Below are 16,234 nucleotides of genomic sequence, written 5' to 3'. Positions count from 1 at the left end.
AGGACAATGAATACATTCTGTGAAATTTAATTTACAGAATGGGATTCCAAAACAATATGTTACTTTGTGGGAACAACTGGAAAATTTGGCTTGCTAGGTGATTCAGAGTCATTTGGGATCCCCAAAAGCAAACAAAAGCCCAAGAGCAGAACACATCACAATAGTGAAAAGCACTACAGAAACATTTTGTTTTAATAAAAATACAGATTCCAGACAACTCAGTTGCACTGTGCTAAGGAATCCATTCCCATCTTTGCAAGTTCAAAGACCTATTAAATTCTTCTAGTTAATTTAAGTCTACAAACAATAGGTTTGCTTATCTGTTTATCTTTCAGGAAACTCTCAGGAAGATTTATGGACTCACAGGCAAGAAGCTGAAAACCATTGCAGAAACTTCTCTACACATTTAACAAATCTCTCCACCCACATAATTTATCATTTAGATTTGTAGAAACAAAAGTGTTACCAAATAAATAAGGAACTATAGATTTGTTTTTTTCCATTGGAAGGTATTATCTGACACCTGCATATGCCTGATGCAGAGTGGCAGAATACTCTCTTCTCTTGCACTTTAACTGTTATCCTTGATTTCATTTTTGTCAGCACATATTTTGCAGAATTCCCTGATTGCATCAACTAGGGAAGAGACAAAGATGTGCTGAAAAGAACAGAACATCTCTGCCTACCACAAAAGAAATTAGAAAATGGAGAGGAAAGACTGTAATTAGCTAATGACAAAACCAAACCTTCCTAGCACAAGCAGAGCCAAGAGGCTGCAAAGTCTCAAAGTGACTGCTCCCCTTTCCTGATCCATGCAAGGTGACTCTGGGCTATGCTGCCATCTCTGCTCTACAGCTTCTGCTCCTCAGGAAGCCTTCACTAACACAGAGGCTGTTCCAACCAGTGCTATGCTGCCTCATACTCCAACTTACCTCAGCAGAAGGAAGGGCTGGTGTCTGTGAAAGAAGAATGGAAAAATATCAGTCAGGGACCAAACAAGTCCCACCAAAAGACACAGAGATTTCTCAGTGCACATGGCACAATAGGAAGACAACTGACAGAGCAAGAGCACTATGTCATGCTACATCAGAGATCCTAGGAGAACTTGGATCTCTAGAGCACTAAAGTTGCAGCAATTTATGATTTGATATACAGGAGATTCTTCCTCTCACCTGAATGCTTTCTTCTTCCTCAGTTACAGTATCATGTTTCATAGCTTCACTGTCTAAATCAGTGCAAACCAATACTTCAGAGCAGTCTCCTGTGTTTTCACTGCTACCAGTGTCATTATCTTCAATAACATCATTCCTGAAGATACAAACAGAAAGACTTTAGAAATCTGTTGTTACACCTTTAAAAGAAAAAGAAAAAAGCACACACACCTCCCCCCCTTGAACATTATCAAACATCAGGATGTTTTTTGCTTGGGTTTCTTTTTGAACAGAATTATTCTGACCTGTAGGCAAAATTAATTATTGATGTGATTTTTTATACATCCAGACATGACAGACATATTAAAATGTATTTATTTGTTTCTTGTCTGAAGAGCCAGGCATACACCAAACACTTACTATACCAGCCTAAGGAATTAAAACACAATAGCCAGAAGCAAAGACATCCTGAAACTACAGGGACTCAATGACACTGCTGTGGCTCCACTCCTCTCAGTACCAAAGCCAGTCAGTTTATAGCTACTGTCACTGGGTTCCCCTCCAGTGAGAAATCCCATTATTTCTAACATTTAATCTGCTGAGACTTCAACTTAAGGCATGTAACATTACAGCCAGATTAAAACTAATTGACACCACATTTGTATTCACATATATTCTTTATGTGCCACCACATGACTCTGTCATTCATCACAAGCCTTTGACTGCTTTGCCTTCCTTGCCCTCACTCAAACAGAATTCCAGACCACATCAAGAAATCTCCTTCTCTATCAGATATAGAGAAAATAAACAGGATGGGTTGAAAATTAACAATTTAGCTCTTTTTTCTTAATTCCAGCCATTAAATTAGCACTAAGAAATTGGCACTGGATCACTGCTTTTTTCAGTTCTTAATTTAACTGTGTATTTGCTTTGTGCACAGTCTGCTGCTTTAAAGAACCCAGACACCCCCTTGAAGAACAATATCATGTATCCTCTCTCCCAGTTAATCCACAGTGGAATGATGATCAGAAGCATTTGCAGCAGTGTCTGTGCCAGAGGAGGATACTGGTTTCAAACCAGCAGTGATGGCACTTGGAGCCTCCCCCTCTGAGATCAGCCAACCTTTACAGCACTTACACTGCGACTGAAGGAATTCAGCTGCTCCAGGGCTGTGAGGCAATTACCCACTTACACATTACTTCAAAGACATTGAATCTTTAGCACTAAACTCAGATTTAATTGATCATTACCAGCAATGATTATTACTTTTATCATCCACTGCAAACTTTATTCCTGTCTTCTAAAACCACTAAAGATTGAAGAATTTAGAAAAGAGCATTTGAGTCGCTGAACACTTCATGTATTTCAGGTTCTGTTCATGTATTCTAGCTCTGAGCAACAAAGAAATTTAGGTATTGAAATCTTTCACACATTTTTGAAATCTGGGTATTAATCATGACTACTTATTTTTAATGAAATGTACCAAAATGTACCAGCTTCCAAATGCTGCCATGGCAATCACTACACTCAGAATCTGTCCTGATTTACAAGAAAAATAAAATCTGATCAAATAAGGTTGGAACTGCATGCAAATAGACCCACAGTGGTCATTCTATCCATTTTTGGCTGTTTCATTGCCACTGGCAGCCAGAGCAGTAAAGTAGCTATGTTGACACAGAAAGACAGGGTTATGAAACAGAATCTACAATAGCTTTAAGATGTTAAAATTTTGTTGTAAGTCGTGTTGATGAGATAAGAATGAAAGCACTTGAATAAATTTAAGTTTCTGTGCTATTTGCACAGAATTCAGCAGATACTACACTTTACAGCATTCTTAGCTACAAGATCAATTTAAAATACTTGCTTCAAGAGCTATTGATTACTGGCATCTGATGGAAGTTGATTTGCTTTAAAATAGATAAAACTGAACTCAACAGCCAAAGCTGAAACTTTTGGGTCGAGGTGGAGAATTAGGGTAGATTTTTTTGGAAGAGTTGAGATACACAACCCTACAGAATTCATTACAGACACAACAAAATCTTACTGGTTGTTAGATCCTTCCTCATCCCCACCGGGACTTTTTGTTTCATTGTTACAGCCCAGTCGTTGTTGCTGTATGTGTTTCAGATCGTTATCTAAGCTGCTCTGCAGGTCGAAGAGATGCTGTTCCACAGCTGCTCTGATTGTTCTTTCTAAAATGCTAAAAAAAAGATGGAAAAGTCCGAGTAAGAGATCTACTTTTGCATTGATCATGTAGACAGAAAGGCACAGATAAACCTTACATGACAATAATCTTTGATGGCAGTACTTCAAGGCAAAAGAGACTAGCTTTTCCAAAAAGCAGTGGAAATTACTCATTTACATGAAGTATTATGAAGTTTATCAACAGTATTTTAAGAGTAATCAACACACTAAAATAACTAACCTATTTTTTAACAACTATACACATAAACTTATAAAAGCCTTAGAGATTAATGTGACAATAAAATACTGTGTTTATAACAGGTCAGAATCAACCCTGGAGTAGGCTCCACTTCATCTCATGTGGCTGCACCCTCTCCTGAACAGGGCTGTCATCTTAAAAGGCAAAAGCCAACAAATAGGAGCAACAATCAGCAAGTACCCGATAAAGGACACAGGATACACCCAAAATTTCATCAAGAAAAGAACAGTATTCTTTTAAAACAGACTGCTCTGCTGAGCACCTCTCAGGCAGCTCATCCCCAACACAAAAGAGGCCTCTAAAAATCCTCCTGTAAAAATCTTAAGCTATTTAATCCAATTTTAGCTGAAATGGTGCTTTTATTTTTTCCTCCATATATGTACAAAGAATTCCACTGAATTTTACTCAGCATCACTTGTGCTAAAATCACAATATGAATGGTATTATAAAATTAAGTAAAAAATTTCAGATGTATCTAAGTGTAAAATCAAAGTTTTGGACTTTGGATGCAAGCACATTCTGCTTTCATGCTCCTGCAGCCAACAACACTGATAGGCATTTGGTATTTCCTGCATTAGTGTTAAAAGCCACCAGTGAAATCCTTCAGACTCAAATATGTTCCTTCATAACTGTAATCAAACCTACTGCATTCATTTGGAAGGATACATAACTTCTATGCATGTTCTAGTAAGAGCACAATTCAAACATTTGATATTTTCATTATACTTACTCTGCAGAGGCTGGCAAGATACTTATGGGAGAGATATGAGCACTGCAATAAAGAAAGAAAAATTAATATAATGCAGAAACTTCTCACACTAAATAGAAGTCTTGAAGTCAACAGAAAGCAACCTAAAAATACTTAAATATTGCATGTGATGCAGCTAACAGAAGTAGAATAAACATGAAAGGAACACCCTGATTTGCAGTCCTTTATTATTTAAATAACAAAATCTTAAGGAGCAGCATCACGAGGCAGAAAGTTGTAGAAGCAGCAATGCAGATTTCAGTCTCTCAAGAGCCAATATTTGTTGTGCTATGAAGCTCCAAGCTCTCAGATGTATGGTTTTTCCCATGGGAAATACTAATCATTCTGTAGTCAAACATTTCCTGACACCTTGCTTAAGAATGCAGATTTTAACCTTGCTGCCTAAAGCAAATTCCAAATTACTTTGCTTTCCTCCACAGGTTCTTCCCACTGTTGCATAATTCTGTTCTGCAATGCTCAACAGATCTACAACACTCTGAGCACAGCTACAACATTCCAAGTAGAAGGCAGATTTTGGGACAGGAGCCTGATTTTTGTAAAGCATCTGGAAATCTCCAGGCAAAGCCACTTCAGCCTAGAAAGCTCCTCGAGGAGGGGTGGGAGGGTGGAAATCAACATAACTAACACAAGCCAGTTCATTCATGTGTGTGTGGTCCCTCTACAATTTTTCATTAATATGATTAAAATTTTATTATAAACAGAATACTTAAAACTTCAGACAAAGCGACAATAAAGAATAAAAGATGAGAAATCTGCTATAAACAGCCCTGAATTGCAACACACACAAATTTCACTCAGAAAAAAATTTAATATTAATTTCAGCTTAAGTTGGAGGCAGAGAGGGAGGTTAAAAAAGGCTTTTTCTTTCTATTACAGATAATTAAGCTCAAAAAGCTGAAGAAAATTTTATTCTACTCTTTACCATGCAACAACACTGCGGCCAAAGTTGATTAAAAATATTATTTTCATGAATGCATATGGTAAACCCTGAAATACAAGGGAGCTTGCCACTCCCCTGGAGAACTGAGCAAGTTATTACCTCTGTGAGGTGCCCTATCAGTTTTGACTGCCATGAGCCTTGCTTGCACTAAAAAATGCAGACAGTCTCTCTGTTTGCCCAAGAATAGTTTCAACACAGTAAAGAATTCCTTGATTAGAACTTAGAAGGTTTATTAGTAGTTCCACCACCAGAGAGAAATCACCTCAAGCAGACTCACCTCCAAGTAGGTGAAACACAAGCAATAAAGTGCTTTCAATTAAATATAAGGTGATAAAGTGGTTAAAGTATTTATTTAAAAATAACTATGCCAGTTTGTCTTAGACACCTTGTACTTGCACCTTGGGCCAAGAGCAGAGTGCACAGCATTTAAAGCCCATATGACACAAAGTGAACAAGCAGGTGCTCATAGATGCTTTTAATTTCTTTTCTTCCCTTTTTTAAAAATGGAAACTGGCTGACAAATCAAGTTCATCTTATGATTTGTGTGTGTGTTTGCCTGGTGAAAAGCCAAAGCTCATCTATTGCAAATGCATTGACAGAACAGGCAACACTCCACTTCTATTTCCAAGCAGACACAGCTTCAGGAAATTAAAACACCTGACATGGAAGCCAGATCTTGTAGCCACTGATTTCACAGCTGCAGATCAAATAACTGAGGGGGGACACGCTGACATTTTATATTTTTCTTACAAACAAAAAGTGGCAGGAGGGAGTTTACAGCTTAGGATATTTACATGTCATTTGTATTTCCATGCACAGAAGTTCAGCACAGCCCTACGACCTGTACAAAGTCAATTTCCTGATAAACATACTCTGTATTAACAATACTTGAAATAAAAAATGAAAATTTGAAGCTACAAGTTTAGCTTCATGAACAAAGTAAGATAAAAGAAGCATAATCTTGGGAAAAAATCCCAGTAATATTTCAAAATATGACAAATGTAGTTTTTAGTATCCATCTCAGTAAGTTCTACAAAGTTGCAGTTGTATTAAAGGTATGCTGGTATTCTAAAGGTACAAATACACAATTGTGTAGATTGAAATTGAATTACTAATAAAACAGTCACTCCTTGGACAGATTGGTAGAAAAAAATGAGGCAATTAGAGCACAGAACACTGCAACACCCTAATTGCAAAAGAGAGCAAGAAAAACTCAGTCAAGGGCACAAGTACAAACACTATTTATAGGAAACTGATGACTTGAAAACCTTTTCTTCCACCACTTGAGACAATGAGGAAATGTGTCAAGAACAGGGAGAATCAAACTCATCTCCAAAGAATCCAGATGATTCCAGACATGGTTCAGAAGAAAATTTTCCATCCTAGTGTGTAACCTTCAGCCCCCAGCACAGGATGGCTCTCCAGTGCTTTCACTCAATACCTTTGGGAGCATTAGAGGTACTCAGCAAAAGCTGTGCATAAATCAGCAGTATTACAAATCCTAAAGAATCCTCTTACTACATGAAGAATATCTTACATCTTCAACAAATCACTTTAGCAATTAAGCACTTTCTGAAACAAATGTGACAATTTTAAGAGAAAAGCCACTACAACTTCTAAGCCCACCTACCACAGTTCCAGGATACTTTTTAAAAGCTGTAATTTATAATGCCAGACAGAGCCTTAACGCAGCATGACACAGCAAGACACAGAAAGGTAAACATCTTTGTTTCATAATGCTAACTCCCTCCTGAGAACCCCTCCAGCATTAGCTCCCTAGCCAGAAAAGGTCCCAGTAAAAACATATCTCAAGTAGAAAAATACATTAACTGGAGATAAAACATGTCCAAGTTTTCCTTGGTAATTTCCTGACCATACACAGATTCATATTTCTCATTAAAATAATCAGTTGTGCTATTATTTCATTTTGGTATCTCCAAACCACATTTAATCTCCCATAATTTTAAAAGTTAAACCCTTACTTGAGATCATACCAAAATGACATTTTCTTTTCATATATTTACCTGTGCAGCAGAACTTTGCAGGCCATTCTGATAATTTTTGCTATCCCAAAAGAGCACTTCAGGTAGAAATGCCTCATGTGGAAGGCAGCAAAGCGTGCTGAGGGCTGCTGGCTGTGCATGCTGCTGCCTGTGCTCGGGGGCTGCCTGCGAGCGGCACCTCTGGAGTGCTGCACTAAAGGCTGCAGTCTAAATAGAAATCGACTGCAACATGAGGTCACTCCTGACAATAAGCTGCCCAATCAACACTTGAAAGCTCTCCTAACGTGTTGTTTACACATTTTCCAGGATGGAAGGAGGAAAAAGTATTTGGATGCTAAAAACAGCACTACATTAAAAGAATAATGTATTCTTTAGCAGTTTAGGCAGCTCTTAATTTCAGGCAGCTATACCATGGATTTTGTCTCCCTTGGCAGGTGTTAATATTATCACTTCTCTCTGATCAGAGCTAGTTAAATAACAAAAGGGTTAACAAAAATATCCCAGAAGCAGTGAGGATGTTGCCCTTGTCACTGCATTTAGTAGAAACAAAGTAAACTGTTTATATAACTTACTGCCTGCCACATCTCGTATTTTACACATATAACCAAAGATATTTTATATTAGGCTTCTGACTGACAATATTGGAGATGAACTCCCAATTAAAGCAAATATTGCTTGGCAAGGCTCAGGGATGAAAAATTGGGAATAATGACAGAGGAGGATTCTAAAGTACTTATTTCAACAGCATGTCTTAAATTTCAGCTGTAATGCTGAGTCAGTAATTCTTTACTCCAAAAGTCAGGACAGCACAAGGCAAAGAGCTGTGGGGAAAAGGCTCCTGGTAAAGGAGAACAAATTTCCTTTATGTGCTCAACACCAACCTGGCAGCAACAAATGCTCCCTGCTGGGTAATGGGCTCAAAGATCACTCCCCAGGTTTATGAGAAATACCATTTTCAAGCAGTCACTAAACCAAAGTGCATTAATGATTATCCACATTCTCACAGGATCTTTAACTCAGTCAAATTAACACCATGCAGTGCAGGAAGGTCATAGGTTCCAGCAAGAACAAACAGAATGAGTGGAGAAAAAAGACAGTGAGCAAAATTAGTAGGAAGTTATAGCAAATAACAAGGAGGAAGGTCAGATGCCCCATTGTACACATCAAGATAAACAATCTCTTTTAGTACTCTTCATAGAGAGACCAAAATACACAGATATTTGGTTCCCAAAATCTGACAACAGCAAAAAGGAAACAAAACCCCATCTTAAAGAGCTACAAGAATCATGTTTGAGATCTACTTCTCCTCCTCCTTCCTGTATAAACTGCCAAAGGCTCTACATAGAACAAAAATAAATAATCCAAATAAATTCAAATTAACATCTGCTTTCTTAATTTTATTTTTTTTTACATTAAGAAACTAAAACCAGAAAAAGGTCACTGAATGTGTACATATAAGCCATCAGGTTTGGGAAAATATTTACAGTATTTATAGTGGTTAAAAGTCTAATAAAGAGCACTTTCTCATTCACTTAATTTCTTTTTAACTGTTTCCTGCAGTTGTTCTGGTTTTACAGTCAAGATTCTCCTTCTTCTAAAGGATTCCTCCTTATCCTTCCCCACAAATTATTTACAATGCCAACCATAATTAATGCCTATTCATTTTTAATTAACCTTAAACATCTAGTAAAAATGTTTGTCTCTTCAGGCTATCCAATTTAAACTCTCAAACATGCTGAGTTTGTCACTACTGCTGTGTTTACACATTCCAGAAGCAACCTAATACCTGTGAATAGTTAAACTGCAACTTTTTTAAAATTTAATTCAAACTAAAAATAAGAAGCTTTATTACTGATAAAGATAATTAACTATTAAAATATATAATTAACTATTTAAATATAAAATTACAAAACAGAATAATGATTCAAGCATTATTTGGTATTTTACAACTTCTTGCCATGAAGCAGAATGAAGCATGCAGCCAGCAGCTGAACACTTTCCAACCAAAAATCCACTACCCATTCTTAGGCAGTGACTTACTTGTGATTTTCCCTGCATTTCTTCTGCTTTTAGTCACATTTTTATTATACATTCCTCCTCACTCATCCCTGCAAGTTCTTACATGCAATGCCCATACTAAACACATGCTGCAGAGGGGAAGAGGTAAAACTCACCATCTGCAGAATGTAAACTCTAAGTACAAATAAAGCAATAAATCCTTGCATACTACAAGTAAAATATATATCTGTGTATTAAGCCAGCACCAATAAGCTCTCAAATGAAAGTATGATTTTATGTTTACACATTCTTTCATGGGAGTTGCTCTTAAAGCTGGGTCACCCTCCAACATTCCTGCCTACATCACATTTTGCAACTTCCAAACCTGCCCACAGCTCTCCAGCACCACATGACAAGAAACAGTCCCAGGGTTTCCCATTGCAAGGATGGTACAGAACAGGTTTGTATCTACCAGTATGCAGATTCTTCTTATTTCTGCTGTAGAATTTACTGTTTAAAAACCACTTTACAGTTTCACTAAAATATGCTCTTTTTAACTTTCCCTGCATAAATTCCCATACTTAATCTCATCTGCTCCTACAGGCATTCCTCTGCTGAATTTGGGAACAGTTATTTTAACCCACATTTTACTATTATAAGAACTGCACCTACTTCTAAAGCTTCACTTTGCACACACCAACATTTATTTCAAAAGTCTGGCAGTTTCTCTCTCAGACAGAATAAATTACAATCCAAACCTTAAACCCAAACTCCAGGCAGAACCAAGTTACCTTGTTGATGCTGTAACATTCCTGGAATCTGAGAGACTCCCTGTCATATCTAGATGCACCACAGCTGGCCTTTCCACAGGTTTCTCTGTGCTGTCTTCTGGAAGTTCTTCTGACTGCTCAAGCTTTACATCTTCCTCTTCTTCCAAGAGATCATTGATCTAAAAAACATTTCATCAAAGTTAAGGGCTTGAAATGCTCCTTCCAAGAGGTCCAGGGAATTAAAAGATGAAAGTAACATGAAGAAGGAAATACCTTTCAATTTTAGGAAAAACCAGGCACACTAGACTTGCTTTTATGTAAAACTGTAAATTCTACACCATTAAAAAGCTGCTCTTGAACACTGGACAAAAACTGAAAAGCACAAAGCACCTCTGATGCCAAAAATAAACACAAGCAGAATGAAGAAACAAAATCCCAACCACACTGAAATAATGAACTACACAACCTTTCTTCTTCTATGTCTAAAACTGATCATTCTCCTCTATTCCACAGGTAGCCTTATCCACGTATCAAACCCTCCTAGGGAAGGCAATACAGACGTCTATGAACCCAAACTTCAAAGCTCAGAATGAAAACTTACAAAGTTTCTGTGCTCTCGTCTATTTTTGTTTCTTTGTTTCCAAACACAGATGTTTTTACTGAAGCAGCAAAATACAGCAAATTTAAAAAGCAAAACAATATAACCAAGTGGTAACTCAAGACAGCAAACTTTATTTTTTAAAGGAAACTATGTCTAAAACATGGAAAGGTAAAGAGGAAAAAGTGATTCTGTTTGACTCCCAAGCTGTCTCTGTGACTGATTACTGATCTCCCAATCTTGCAAACCCAAAAATTAAAGCAGCAGCCTCAAGAAAATATGCTTTATAGTATCTGTCACCAGTGTAAAACAAAAACACTAAATTAAGAAAAATTGAAACTTCAGAAATTTAAAATTACACAGAAGACAGAGAGAAGATATTGGTTAGTTTTTCAAAGGGGTGTAACGTGTTATATGGCACCACATTCCAGGCAAGAAATGTATTTATCCCTGATTTTCCTCTGTAATTGCAAGAGGATGTGCCAGTGAAGCAAAGGCAAGGCCACCCACACACTGGGGCAGCTGCTGTGCCCTGCAGGGACAGCAGCCCTTCTGTCCCACGGCTCTGGCCTCACACAAGTGCACTGTTGACATCTGCTGGAGACACCACGAAATTAAAGGGACACTCCACCAGCCCTCCGGCTAAGGGAAAAAACAAACAAAACCACACACCAAAGAGATTCCGTACTTAGGAAGCCCTTTTGCTGAAACACAACAAGGCACAGCCAAGGCAATAATCTCAAAGCATGGGAGCACAGAGCAGCTCTGGTTTACAGAGCAGTGATCCCAACCCAGTGACTCCTCCAGCTGCAGGAGCCACAGCCCAGCTTTGCTCAGCAGCTCCCTGCATGCAGCAGGGCTGGGGCAGCTCTCAGTGCCAGGTTCCTGCTTTGCAGAGGGGCAGAGTTTGCCCCAGGAGCTCTCACAGCACACACTGCTCACTCCAGAACCTGCTGCCCAGCCTGGCACACCAGATCAGCACCTACAGCAGGGGAGAGGAAGCAGCCAAGTGCCCCAGTACTTGCCTTACCTGTCTTGCTAGAGGAGGGGTTTGTGAGATAGGCTGTAAAATTCAGTACTCTTTGTTACCTACCTTAGCAACTGCTTATTTTTCCCCTTTTTCCTCATTACAGAAAATCCATCATTTTCAACTCTTAGAATCAGAAACACCATTCAAAAACTTTGGCACAGGAAAGCACCACTGATAACATCAAGTGGAGTGTGAGACCCTGCATGTTCCTGTAAGACACACCTAGAAACACTCCTGACCAAGACCAACAAAAGAGTTGTTCTTCGTTTGATCAAAAAACAGTTCTTTACTCCTAAATTGCTAATTAGAAAGCTGTTTATAACAGTGTCTGTGTTGGTTTAGTTCCTATGTATTTTTCAATATAGTACAGCTACACTTACTATAAAATCAAGCACTAAGAAAATGTCAGGTTTTGTCAGTTTGCAAGAAACTTCTAAGTCATACTAAAGAACCTGTATTTCAACAAATCTTTGATAAACATAAATGTGTGTAACAGACAGTTAAGTGATAATACACAGCCATTCAAAATATTCTTACCTGCTCAGTTATTGAGCTTAAATCATTAGTAGATGAAAAATCTTCCTCTTCATTTTCAAAAAACTCATAGTAGTTCTCCAGAAGTCCTGCCATTATTCTGCTAACTAGTTCCTGTTCTTTCAGATCCTCCACATCTGTGTAAATGCTAAAGATTTCAACACTGTTTTAGTTTAAAAATCTAAATGCAACATCTCCCCAAAGAACACCTCTGAAAGTCTCCTATGACTCAGTGCTATACTTCACACCATTGCCCCCTACCCATTCTGAACACACAGAACTTCAGGCATGCCCTCACACTAGTGCCTTATAAAGCTTTATACTATTTTATATTTAAAAATCATGAATTAGCAACTATTCAGTCAATTAAATTTTCATGAGGAGTATTTAAAAGTCAAATATTTTCCTGTGGAGAGGAAACAACAGTTTGAGCTGGTACTTTACCAGCCTTTTTTCAGAACTGTTTTCTTGCTACATATAGTAGCCTTATATATTACCACTAAAATATTTGAACCTCAGAATAAATACAGCAATGCAATCATCAAAACAGTGGTTTCTCATGCCACAGCTCAGAGACAAGCTGCTGTTTAAATCTCAGCAAAAATTGTAAAACCAAACTGCGGTGAGAGAGTGGGTGGGAACAGAAAAGGATTCTGCCTGAAACATATTGTGCACTTTATTACTGTTGCTCAGGGACCAGGAATGACGTTAAATTACAAAGGGACACTCAAATTCCCACAGAAACAGCGAATTAACTTTTATAATTAACTTACTGAAAAACATCCGGGCCAAAGACTGCAGCTAAAGAACTTGCTGACCAAATTTCTTCATGATGTGATGCTACGTTAGCTAAAAATTTACACAGAAACTTTAACAAACTGTAATTAACAGGTGGAAGCTGCTGCAAGAGGAACCTCAACTTTCTTCCAAATTCATCTTCATTATTATAATCTGAAAAAGTAATAAAAATATTTTAGTCACAAAGAAGGTATCTATTTGATAGTAACCAGCTTTTTGCCTCTGACAATTACTTACTTCTGAAAAGACAACTGATTTGACCAAACCACAACCTAAAATGTGAAAACTTTCTTGCATTTGTTCATAATTCACCACATTCTCTTCTGCACGTTTTCCCCAATTAATGCCCACTCAAATTCCTGATTTCAGAGGGCAAACTCTGAAATGTTTTTGTTTTACCGTTGTTACATAACAGCAGCTCCACAGAAGAGCTCTAGAGACAGCAACTGCTCCAACAGTGAGTTAACTGCCATCTACTTAAATTCTTCTGGCAACAGGCTGCTTTGACACCTTTTCCTTCACAAGCATCCCATTCTCACCACTCTACCTGCTTTTATAATACTTAACTGATAAATCCAAGCTATCTCAATGTAATCACCTTCACAGTGCTCAGCTTGAAGCTTGCTGATTCAATTTCAGATCTGAGAAAGGGTCACCATAAAATCTCCTCTTTCTCACCCCATTTAACTATACTCTTCATCAAAATATGTCCCCATAAATCTTATTTGTTACCCCATCAGCCTTACAGGCAGCAAGGTTCAAAGATTTACAGCTGTTTGTACCTAACTGAGAAATTTCATCCATAGGAAAAGAAATGTCAGGAAAGCAAAATGGGAGAAAAATTGATACAAAGAGGCCTCTCTTTCTTTCTCAGACACTTGAAAACTCTTCTAAGATCGGTTAAAAAGGGAAAAGCATGATTGAAGATGATGAACCATCTCTGCCCCTCTAGATGAGAGAGCAGAGACATACTAGTTATTGATATCAGAGCAAAGAGTGAGTAAATTCCCTGCTGAGCATGTACAGGAGCACCAAGCAGGATCTGCAGGATTTCATTTGCTCAGACACAGTCAACACCTACAGCACCTGAATACAGGCAACCAAGCACAGGAAATGGTCCTCCAAACACATTACACATTAAAATGAACATTTCATTGACAGCTCTAACTCTAGAAATTGCACTTTGGAAACAGAACAGGAAAAAAAGAAGTACATTAACAATGTAGACTTTTACAAGAAGACCACAGCAAGGTGATAATGAGACCACTCTGAACAGACACATCTCCATGTTTTGTCTAAGCAATCCCTCCTGAAACTTGAGTTCTAAGCAACCAGAGACCCAAAAGCAGAACATTTTTACCCTAACTGAAGTCCTCTGGCAGCAAAGCAGGGACACAGGGCCACGTGCTCTGGGATGACCACATTCACACCCCAATTAGCCAAATCACCTCTCTTTGAGGAACCACCTGCCTGCAATGAGCTCCTAACGATGCACACAGGCCACACCCTGCTGTGCAATGAAGGCACCCTGAGAACTGAGCCTGACCTAACTGCAGAACTAACACACGGCTCAACAATTGCTACCACCTTCTGCAGGTCTTTAAACAATTCCTCTGCTTCAAATGCAGCTGATGATGTAATTCCGAAAACTGACTGAGATGTTTATCAGACAGGCAAACCCCAGTTAGAGAAAATCAAAAGTCTCATTTTAGCATCTGAAAGCACTGTTTCAGGGTTTATGTGGTTTGATTCCCTTGTTACAGATAACTTTAAAGTTTTCTGAAATAACTTTTACACTTTAAAAAAGTCAGCAAAGTCAATAAGCTGCAAGTTTAAATTAAGTTTCTCTCTATCTTCAACAAAAGAGAACTAACTGGGGAATTGTATGCTAGAAATAATCCATGTGTAAACCTATCCACAGTGATCTATACAAAGATGAGAGGAAAAAAACAATTTTCACACTAGATTTTACAGTCATAGAAGGGAATTCTGCTGTCACACCAAGTGAATATTCTTCAGTCCCATTTCCAGTCCTGACAGATAACACTGCCAAAGTGCACAGCAATATTATCACTCTTACTATTACACAGAGCACCAAAAACACCTTAGTGCCACTACAAATCTCAATTCAATCCTGGGTTTTACTCTTAAAATCATCAAATAAAAACACTGAATCAAAAAGAGTTATTACCTTGAGAAAGTTGCATCAAATGTATGTGCAAACTGCCTGGAATAACTGGCTCTGGAAGTTCTTGAAGAAAAAATCTAAGAAGGCTGATAGCTGAGGGTACATCTGCTTCTTTAACCAGGTCCACATCTTCTCCATTATCGTATCGTTGCCGGAGCCACTCCACTGTCTCAGCATTCCCATTGACTTGGAAAAGTCCTTCTTGTTCCAGACCCCCTGAGCCAGGAAAACAATTGCATAAATAAACTTTTAGCTCTGGTATGGACAAATATATTGGAGAAAATAGTGATAATCAGCTATGCACAATTCCCATACTGACTGAAACATTTTCTGGACAACAGTTTTCCACAGTTCCCTTCCCAACACACACATTCATGTGTCCAGTAACAATAAAATAACATGGGACATGTTAGCAGTACCTAAACCACAGCATTTCCTATGAGGTGCCCTGCAGAGCTGACTACATTACTGTGATACACATAACAGAAGGAGCAAAGAAAGGAAGTAACCCAAAACAACCAAATCACATCCAACTGAATAATGAACTTCAGAAACAAGTACTCTTCAAACCCCACAATCCATTCTGTAAGAATGCCAGTGAAATACATTATTTTAAATAAGGCAAGGTAATACATACCATGTTCCTCAATATAGTCCACGACATGGCGGACTATGAATGGAACCTCATTGTCTGGTTGCCCTTCTTGCTGCAGCTCATCAAGTGGAATTCCAAATATTTTGTTAGCAAGAACAGAGTTGCAGTTACTCAAGGAAGGGGAGGAGCTCTTCCTCATATCTTTTTGCAGCCAAAAATCAAAGCTGTCTTTTCTGTCAATAGGAGAAATTAAAACCAAAAGGCCCAGTTCAATGTATGTTTTGGAAAGCATTAATCTGTAACACAAAGTGTTTTAATTACCTAATGCAAATACTCTCTAGTCTGTCTCCATCCATGCACTGCTTTAATGGACAGTTCTGTAATGTCTCCAAACACAGCCAGCTCAATAAATGACTA

At 38.1% G+C, this 16,234-nt stretch overlaps 1 protein-coding gene across 6 annotated transcripts in view; it reads right to left on the bottom strand.

The window, feature by feature from the left end:
- FAM13B (family with sequence similarity 13 member B) overlaps window positions 1-16,234 on the bottom strand; it is a 44,872-nt gene that overhangs the window by 16,465 nt on the left and 12,173 nt on the right. For all 6 annotated transcript variants that reach the window (XM_058034581.1, XM_058034576.1, XM_058034580.1 and 3 more), the window contains exons 3-11: window positions 15,860-16,050; window positions 15,226-15,438; window positions 13,010-13,187; window positions 12,240-12,384; window positions 10,096-10,253; window positions 4,325-4,366; window positions 3,196-3,351; window positions 1,173-1,308; window positions 933-956 (exon numbers count right to left, since the gene is read on the bottom strand). In XM_058034581.1, the coding sequence (XP_057890564.1) occupies window positions 933-956; window positions 1,173-1,308; window positions 3,196-3,351; window positions 4,325-4,366; window positions 10,096-10,253; window positions 12,240-12,384; window positions 13,010-13,187; window positions 15,226-15,438; window positions 15,860-16,016 (1,209 nt within the window). In that variant the 5' untranslated portion in view covers window positions 16,017-16,050. The remainder of the gene's footprint in view (window positions 1-932; window positions 957-1,172; window positions 1,309-3,195; window positions 3,352-4,324; window positions 4,367-10,095; window positions 10,254-12,239; window positions 12,385-13,009; window positions 13,188-15,225; window positions 15,439-15,859; window positions 16,051-16,234) is intronic.

The sequence above is a fragment of the Melospiza georgiana genome, chromosome 15 (genome assembly GCF_028018845.1).
Source record: "Melospiza georgiana isolate bMelGeo1 chromosome 15, bMelGeo1.pri, whole genome shotgun sequence".
In the NCBI taxonomy this organism is placed as follows: domain Eukaryota; kingdom Metazoa; phylum Chordata; class Aves; order Passeriformes; family Passerellidae; genus Melospiza; species Melospiza georgiana.
The sequence above is the reverse complement of the archived record's forward strand: the minus strand, read 5'-3'. Positions and strand labels throughout refer to the sequence as shown.